The sequence below is a fragment of the Mya arenaria genome, chromosome 9 (assembly GCF_026914265.1).
Source record: "Mya arenaria isolate MELC-2E11 chromosome 9, ASM2691426v1".
NCBI classification, from domain to species: Eukaryota; Metazoa; Mollusca; class Bivalvia; order Myida; family Myidae; genus Mya; species Mya arenaria.
In genome coordinates this window covers 4,520,951-4,531,181 of record NC_069130.1, presented here as the reverse complement: position 1 = coordinate 4,531,181, position 10,231 = coordinate 4,520,951, and the positions used below count along the sequence as shown (strand labels likewise).

General features: G+C 35.5%; 1 protein-coding gene across 1 annotated transcript; it reads right to left on the bottom strand.

Annotated features, from left to right (window-relative positions):
- Positions 1-3,726: 3,726 nt before the first annotated feature.
- LOC128202846 (macrophage mannose receptor 1-like) lies at positions 3,727-4,942 on the bottom strand. The gene is made up of 2 exons (XM_052904002.1): positions 4,768-4,942; positions 3,727-3,932 (listed from the first exon to the last, which is right to left on the bottom strand). The coding sequence occupies exons 1-2, from the start codon at positions 4,940-4,942 to the stop codon at positions 3,727-3,729; spliced, it is 381 nt and encodes a 126-aa protein (XP_052759962.1).
- Positions 4,943-10,231: the final 5,289 nt, after the last annotated feature.

Genomic DNA, 10,231 nt, shown 5'->3' with positions numbered 1-10,231 from the left:
TAGTTTAAGACGATATACTACTCCGTCTGAATAATAGACACCAAAACGTTACGTCAAAACATATGACGACAGTATGACGTCAGCTGCATCACTGCACAAATTATTGATGCCATCTAACTGTATAGACGTTTGTAACGATAAACGAATAGATGTATTTCGAAGATGTCAGAAACATTTTCAAACGTTGACGCACTGCACATAGCAGCGTGATATAATCAAACACTGTGTTCGTAGCGGGATGACTCATAAAAATATGTACACGTTTCTAACAAGGGATAAATTAAAGCCAACATTTTCAAGGGCTTTGGTTTTTCGCTGGCATAGACGTCTCAGTGATGGGCATGGAAATATGTGTGATTTAAAGCAGAGTGGCAGACCGTCAGTCGTGAGTGAAAGTGGCATAAATTCAGTGAGGGACAGTGATACTAATAATATCTGTCATGTGTTTCCGTTCCGGGTGGAAAAATCCGACCCAAGGGCTACTGCGATTCTCTATCCGAAACAGAAACACATGATTTTTCTAGCACAGCTTAAATGACATCTTTTTGTGAAAAAAATACACAGAAAACCGCAGTTTTGTGATTTCGCCAAATGCGCGTTCGATGATGTTTATTGACGTAATGACGCGCAGTTATTTTTATTCACTGCATACGCCAAAAAGGTTCCTTCAGTATCAAGGCCTTTCAGGGTAATTTTGTTTTGTTTTGAATTTATATTTTTGTTAAGTTAATTTTAATTGAATTCATCTATTAAAATCTCAAAATTATGGTTACATAAAGTGTAAAATAAATGAAATAAAAATGAAAAGTATTGCGTCAGAGTGCGTGACTCATCTGGCACGGGTGATGCCAAATGGAGTTTTTCGGCACGACTGAATTCAGCGGTGTCTTTCCGGTGTGATAGAAGTAGCATCTCCAATAGGTCGGCTTCACCTCCGAGCAAAGAACCTTCTCCAAGACCAGATCGGCTTTACCCTCTACAATACAAAGCACATCATAAACAATTTATTCACATGCGACGCGATCGACCTCATTCACCTACAACGCAGCATCGCTTAGACTATGCTAGCTTTACTCACCATGCGCGCGACCTCGATCACCGCTGCCATTGACGGTGTGTATAATATATGATAGTCTAATCCCACATGTCCGTATTCGATCGGAATATTGCATATATGCCATAATCTATAAATGTAATGGGTCGTCATTAGCCTGATAAGCTCCAAAGGTTGGAGAAGTAACCCGAGCTCTAACCAAAACAGACGCTAAAGCGATGGACTGTTCGCGCTATCCACGCACTGTCCTATTGACATCTGCATGTAACCATTATGAGCAAACCCTTAGATAATATCACTTAGTAGCTAAATAGAAAACGATGACCTAGTCGAAAGAGTTCGTATAAATAAGGAAACACATTCTGAAGCGCAGCTCGTCAAGTTAATATCTATAAGAGAAGTTGGCTTTTCTATCTCCCCGGGCTATGCAGCATATTCAATAGAAGGTCTACTTATTACCACGTGTTAAGCAGCATCTCGTGCACGAGGCCGGCTTTTCTCCTTTCCAAAGCAGAACCTCATAGAGTGGGTACGGTTCACACCGCGCAACAGACCATCTTCACGATAAGCTTCGGCCCCGCACTTTCCAACATTTTCTTAACGATACCAGCTTCACTTGCATGCGATCGATATCCTTGAGCTGACAGACCGTATATACCTCTTACGCAGAATCTCCTAAACGGCATCAAGGCGAATCAACTCCATCACAGCGTACCCAAGAATATTTAGCCTTCACTAGCATTTGTAATAGAGTTGATCAGCGCCACTCGCCAAAAGCGCTGCAAACCGTTTGCAACCCAGCATAGTCTAGATGATGTCAGATTCCCTCGTTCGGAACTTGGCATCTGCATGAAGAGGTCGGCTGTGATCTCACGATTCGCAGTTTCCCTACTACGGCTCGGTGTCAATCCCCGTGCTAAGCAGCATCACCAAGGCGAGGTTGGCTTTCCCTGTGATACTAATAACATCTTTCATGTGTTTCCGTTCTGGATGGAAACATCCGGCCCAAGGGCTACTGCGATTCTCTATCCGAAACAGAAACACATGATTTTTCTAGCACAGCTTTAATGACATCTTTTTGTGAAAAAAAAACCATAGAAAAAGCAGTTTTGTGATTTCGCCAAATGCGCGTTCGATGATGTTTATTGACGTAATGACGCGCAGTTATTTTTATTCACTGCATACGCCAAAAAGTTCCTTCAGTATCAAGGCTTTTCAGGGTAATTTTGTTTTGTTTTGAATTTATATTTTTGTTAAGTTAATTTAAATTGAATTCATCTATTAAAATCTCATAATTATGGTTACATAAGTGTTAAATAAATTAAATGAAAAGTATTGCGTCAGAGTGCGTGACTCATATGGCACGGGTGATGCCAAATGAAGATTCTCGGCACGACTGAATTCAGCGGTGTCTTTCCGGTGTGATAGAAGTAGCATCTCCAATAGGTCGGCTTCATCTCCGAGCAAAGAACCTTCTCCAAGACCAGTTAGGCTCTACCCTCTACAATACAAAGCAAATCATAAACAAATTCACATGCGACGCGATCGACCTCATTCACCTACAACGCAGCATCGCTTAGACTATGTTAGCTTTACTCAACAAGCGCGACCTCAGTCACCTCTGTCATTGACGGTGTGTATAGTATATAATAGTCTAATCCCATATGTCCGTATTCAATCGGAATACCTACCGTTAAACCATCGAAAATAAGTACACCTGTCCGCTTTATGACCCTCATAAATTCTAATGCATATATGCCATAATCTATAAATGTAATTGGTCGTCATTAGCAGTAGTACGGCTTCAAAACATACAATTCATTCATTGATGTACAATTATAGTCAAAATGAAATTATCTGTCAGAATATAGCATTTATTTGTTAAACCAGAATTATCTAAATAGCAGATACCTTTATCAGTCTTGGTAATGTCTCGGTTTCGACAAATGTTTTTGCTGTTACCTTTGCACCAGCTCGTTCATGTGTTTGTCGCAGAGAAGTCAATATATTTTCTTACAATGTGTGGTACATTCACTCTTACAAAATCAGGTAGGTGTCTAGACACATTGAGACAAAACATCATCTAAATTTTACATTGAGGCACACATTCGCATACAATATATGTTATTAAATAAATGGTCATCTTCATGAAAATAATTGTACATAATTAAAGCTTCTGAACCATTGAAATATTTATCAGCATTACACAATGTGTGTTTTCTTGTTAAAACACTTCCTTTCTTCTGATATAATTATGTATACGTATGTGGCATTGAATATGATCACCTTTTTTATTTCCATTTTAAAACCATGCTTTCGCATACTTGAATCGGTATATGCCTACTCATACATACTGTGAGGATAAGCTGTACATCTATATCATAATGATATTTTATGTTATATCTTAAATTCTTTAAGTAAAACATCGATGCTTTAACAATTTAGAGAAGGCTTTTCAAAAGAAAACTTTAACTGAGTATGTCCGATAAAGATCATAAATGCTAGAAAAGGTCCACCACACCAACAACTAGACATCGAAGAAACCATGCGGAGCAATACGTTAGTATATGGAATGATTAAATCGCTTTTTATTGTAAGTGTTATAATAAAAAATGCAATATACTGAATTAATTTCGCTGTTAAGCTGCTCGAATGTAAAGTCCACCATTCTTTCATGATCTCTGACAAACAAAGCCGTATTGTTGTTGGCAGTCTCTATCCTTCCAATATTCCCTAACCCTGCGTATACATGAAGCTTCTTCGTTTGGTTCCCCGGCTTCCCAGAATGTCACAGTGATAGGTGTGCCGTCAGAAAACACGAACCCGCTCACGTTGGAATCAAAGCGGCGACCACCAATCCATAACTGATCGTTAGAGCCTGAGAAAAAAAGGATTAAAATTGATATAAGAAATGTATCTATTTTTGAACTTTTCGTTTTATCTTTGGCCTGTCAATTTATCCAGATAATATGACGCGGTTAGAAACAATGAATGGGCAGATTATTCAGTATTTTTGATAAATTTAACAAAGTGATTAATAACATCGTTGTTAAACTTTTAAACGTGAAATATTTGATGATATGCTCACATATTTATAAACAAACCAGTACAGTTGAAACAGTTGTATCGAATATTGTTATAAATAAAGCAAACCACAAGTATATCTATACTACCAGACAAGTAACCATTTGAAAGTTTACACCGATGTCCATAACAGTCGTGTTTACTTGAACAAAGTTCTTAACACTCGGCTCATATAAACGTTGATCAATATAGAAAATGAAACTATTTTTATAAATCTGAGTATGTTTATATACAAGGCTTTCGAACTTAGAAATATTGCATGATATACAACATAAGTATGTGTGTGTGTTTATATGTGTATATGTATGTGTTTATGTTTATGTATATATATATGCATATAAAATATAATCTCCTTTATCCCATTCATTGTATTGTTAAATTTTGATTACTGTAAGTGTTGGAATTGTATATGTTGTTTGTAGTGCAGGAAAGTGCATATATATGTATAAATATTTACACATGTTTTGTACTTGTTGCCATTTTTGTATGATATTCGGCCACATGGGTCTATGATATTCTGGTGAATAAATAATCTATTCTGTTCTGTATAAAACAAAAAATAAAACCATTAAGCTTTTAATAGATTAAACTGTGGAAAGACGGATCTAAAAAACGAAGTCAAAAGTTACCGTCCAATTCTTGATCAAACAATGTCTTGACCCCCACGGAATCGACACGCACGAGATGACCTCCGTTGTTACAACAACACGTGAGCGCGTCGTCATAGTTAACTGCCGTGTTCGCAACCACAAGGAGTAACCCGAGCTCTGTTGTTCGCCATGTATTTCCGACAGCGCAAGGCATTACGACGATATCTTCTGAAAAAAAAATGATAATAATAAAAAATGAAAATAATAATAATAATAATAATAATAATAATAATAATAATAATAATTATAATAATATGCGGCGGTTGCTCAAAGCTCCGTTTACCAAACAACGCATAAAGGACGTACTGTAACATTTCTTCCCTAGCTAGCTCGGACACGCCAACTTTAATTAAACTACAACCCTATTCTCGGACTACATTGTCCCAAAAATTCAGTATGAAATGAGTAATATATACAAGTGATTAACAATGATTGCTTACGAAACCAATGATTGGAGAAATAATTATTATGGTTCAAGAATCAATGTTTAATCATCCCAAAACCAAGAACGCACAAACAGAAACACTACAGCAGCTATGCTATAACTTTAAACAGGAACAGCATACAAAACGCTTAATAATATAAACAAATCTCACAAGATATCAGTGAAACCCGCAGTCATAATTGTATAGCGTACGGGGAATCAAACCAAGGATCCTGTTCCGTCTGTATCGCAATGATTAAGGCTTACTTAGAGGCCAAAAAGAATCGCCACGGATGTCCGAACCTGGAAACTAGAAGCTGTAGCGCAATGCTTCACTTTAATTCTCCTAGCCCCCAACAGTTCAGAACCCACCCTAAACAGTACAAAAAGATACTTTAAAACTTCCCTGTATATTAACTTGATGTTCTCCCATCGGCGTTGAGACACGAACTAACTATGTCTATGCCTTTTGCTGCTTATATACCCTAACCACACGTGAACAAAATGGAATGATCCATTTTAGCAAACCCTACGGGCGAAACCATTATATATAACTTACATTACAGACTAGGGGTGTCAAGTTCATTAATATTACGAAAAGTAGTTAACTATTAAGAAAATAACCTCTTTTGTATCAACATATGATTAAACAGCGAAGTTTAGACATTTAATACTAAAACCATGACTTAAATATTAAATACACAAACTCAATCTAAAAAAGTAATAAGAAAACAACGGAACTCGTAAAAAATCAAATACTTTATAAATGTCACTAAAACAGAAATGTTTATTTTTCGGGTTCCGGACTACATGATTCCAGGAACATTACTATACCTTACTATCGTCTTTCAGGTTTTGAAACGCCAATGGAAGTCCACAGATCGTAATCAAGGCGTTTGGTGGACAAAATGTTAAATATAGTTTAAAATTCAAAAACCCAGTGATTGTATGCACATGGATGGTGAACAAAAAAAGTCACGTGACCATGATATATCACTTTAACGAACTCTCGCGTATAACAAAAATATCGATAAGAAACTAACCTGATTGACGATCAATCGAGCCAAAAGACTACTATTTGTGGTCACGTGACTATTTTGGTTCACCACCCGTATATGCAGTCAGTCACAATTACATCAACAGCAATTGGTGATGTTATTTAGAAGGTTTAACTTCTGGATATCACTCTCAATGTTTACTATTATCAATATTTGTATTCAATCAACATTTACTTTTCAGCCTAACAAAGAAAAAAATATGTGAACATCGACATATCAAATATAATTCCTTGACTTATGAAATATTACCCAAAGAAGACAACGGTGGGTTTTGCCATTCGCCCTCGACACAGTTGAGTGATTCCCCGCCATTAGTCACGTGATATCCGGCCTGGCAGGAATAGCGTATTCGTGCGCCATTGTGGTTCAGATTTCCTAACACTGATCTGCCCATCATGTCGGGTGGTGGAGGACACTCTGTGAAAAACATAAACTATGGATGTCTGCTGTAATTCCTGATATTGGCGTACTTTGCATAGGTGACAGTATACGTCATTACTTGTAAAATAGACATAACCTTTGACTTCATTGCCAACTTTGGAGAAATCCATTGTAGCGAAAGTGCTTATAAAGTTATGTAGTGGAAAACAGTTAAACAGTTCTCACGGACTAGTCGTTCAACAGATTTGCTTACTTCCTACATATATGTTAGGATAAGTCTTGCCCTTTAAGATGAGGGTGTTTTTTTTTTAAATTTATGTTGTCAACATGTGGGTCCTCTTTAAGAATTTATTGGTCACCAAATGATACATTGAAATAAGAAGGAGGTAAAATTTGCTTTGTTTTATAAAGTTACTTATGTATATATGACCCCGTGTATGGCGTTAATTATCAGATAATTGTAATACAATATGCTCTTGTCTTTCACATGTTCGAAAAAATGAATTTAAAAATACATTTTGGTCTTGTTTGACCATACCATTTGATATCAAAAAGTACATGAAGTTTGACTGTAGTAGACACGACTCAATAGGGTATGGATGATATAAGGCTCGTGAACACGACGTTTATTTTTATCATTATGTTTATAAACCAGGGCCGGTATTAATTAAATAATATTAAGTCATTGCTTAACTTAAGTTATTTCTTAAAGTTTCTTACTAGTAAATTGGTATATTAACTTCATAATATCTTAAATACTTTATTTCATTTATTTATTTGAATTTTTAATTTAAATATACTTCTATTTTAAATTTGACTGGCCAAGACTTGTATGCATTGCTCTATAAACTACATATCACAATATATATGGACATCAAATATCAAAATATCAGCATAAGAAAACACAAAAAGAAATTAACTAGAAAATTGATTATATGTATACATATTAAACATATTTATTAATTTGAACATATAAGAACAGGAGGAAATAGAGACAATATATTAAGAAGTAATTTTAAGATAATTGAATCATTTTAAATTAATTAAAAAAAACTCAAACATTGCCAACAATTTAGTATAATGTTCCTTACCTGTATTTTGAAATGTAGCAAATCAAAAAATAAGTCAGTAAATTACTTTCACAATTTAGCTTAAAAGTCCTTCTGACACAGTGTGCAGTGTGTGTATACCACGTGATAAATTGCGTCATAAATGCTACGTCGGAAGGCAATATTTTGCTTTGAATGAAGTCTTTAAACAAAGATAACTTCACTATTTCTTCACCAATATAAATGAAACGAATAGCGCAGTATACGCCGCTAACATAGACCCGCCTTAGCTTTTTTACCAGAGTGTGATTGAGAGTTAAGTTTCTTAAAACACTTTGACAAACCTTTTCACAATACGGCCGTCTGACGGAGCACTGTCAAAACATTATTTTTGAAACAGGTTTGTCGAAGTGTTTGATGAAACTAATCACCTAATCAAACTCCGGTAATAAAACAAAGGTGAGGCTCTTAAAGCGGCAAATACTGTCAGTTTGTTTTATTTTAAATGGTAAATGAATAGCAAAGTTATATTTGTTTAAAGTCTTCATTCAATGCAAAATATTGCTTTATGACGCAATTTATCACGTGGCATACACACACTGGTGTGGTTGTATATTCAATAACGACGAGCTTAAGTTGCAGAAATGAGAATCATGAGTGTTTATTTCAATTTTATTGTAAACTTCTACTTACGTTATGCAAGTGGAAATTGATGTACATTTTTATAGGATGAAAAACAGATGTACCAAGGGCCATTAAATCGGGTTTATGTTTAAACGTTTTGCTACTGAGCTTCTTTCTGTAGTTTTTCGAATAAATATTAATCGATAAATACACTCCTGTTTCCACAGAAATGATAAAAGAATATTCTTTTGGATTAAAAACTCACATTCAAGAGTCTGACTCTCAAAATCAGACTAGGGATTAAGTTAATATGACCCCGTGTATGGCGTTAATTATCAGATAATTGTAATACAATATACAGAATAAACAGATGTTCTGGCCATTAAAAATAACGTTACCCAAAATCCATACCTGATAAATATGTTTCCACACAGGAGAAACATTAATTCTTAAAACCCATAACTATTCTCGCCATTACATGCATGAACAATTGGCATCATTTATAAAAAATATTTTTATTTACTGTTAAAGCTTTCGTTTAAGTGCTTGACATTGGAAATATTCTCACCTGCACTTAGCTATCTGCTAGAAGGTTACTAATTTGGAAAATGTGATTAAAGTGGTCAACTTTCAGGTATTCGCATTAGCCTTGTTATTAAGCGCTCACACCTGAATGTTCTGAGAAACTGTTCTAGTGAAACATTCAATAGTCATTATAGAAGCATGTTTTATGATACCTGTTTTTCTGCAAGAGTTCCTATCTGGATCACATGTCTCCCATTCCTGACAGCTACATGTATCGACGCCCTTACAAAACAAAAGCAATGGTGAGAAATATAAACGCATATTCAGCATACAAGTTTGTCACCTGAAACTGCCTACTAATTTCAAAGCAGTTCCTATTAAACATTTGCAATGTCGATCACAAGAATCGGAAAGTGATAGCACTTTCTGTTTATATAATGGAAACAAATCAATTAAATTTATGATTAAACGAGAGAGTGAAAAAAGCAGCATACAATGAATCATTATCCATTAACATGTCAAAATACGTAGATAATTGTGGTTGAAATCATCATCACCATATTACTACTACTACTGTTGTTGTTGTTGTTGTTGTTGCTGTTGCCACCGCTACAAGTTAACCTTTTATAACCACTACCACTACCACTATCACTACCACTACCACTACTACTACTACTACTACTACTACTACTACTACTACTACTACTACTAGACTACCACTTCTACTACCACTACTACTACTACTACTACTACTACTACTACTACTACTACTACTACTACTACTACTACTTCTACTACTACTACTACTACTACTACTACTACTACTACTACTACTACTACTACTACTACTACTACTACAACTACTTCTACTACTACTACTACTACTACTACTACTACTACTACTACTACTACTACTACTACTACTACTACTTCTACTACTACTACTACTACTACTACTACTACTTCTTATTCAAGTACTCACCGTTATAGGCTGAATATCAGAACGCATTACGACAATGCATGGCACTGTGTTTGTAACGTCTTCGGGAATATTTGGCATGCCATCGCTGTACAGTTCACAAAGGTGCATTGTGCGTTTATACGTTAAAAATGTGCAATGTGTTCTTAGCGAACACTGTTCAACACATTCTTCCACTACTTTTGAAAGGAGTGTCGTTTCATATCCAAGTTTAATATTGTTCGGACATTTCCATTGCGAAATTCTATAGAAAAGTTTACTTCCATCTGCAGAAAACATTACTGATGATGTCAGTACAAACAGAAAATCCAAGGTCAAGTATATTTCCATATCGAAACAGTTACGGTTTCATTCCGAACATGTTGTCACTGTTAAGATGGTTTTCATCTGCGCTTGGCGTTCC

Bases quoted from the DNA above. Each gene is read 5' to 3' on its own strand.
- LOC128202846 (XM_052904002.1), bottom strand. From the start codon at position 4,942: ATGCCTTGCGCTGTCGGAAATACATGGCGAACAACAGAGCTCGGGTTA. The intron at 3,933-4,767 runs GTAACTTTTGAC...TTTTTTTCTCAG, and splicing joins GTTTGATCAAGAATTGGACG to GCTCTAACGATCAGTTATGG.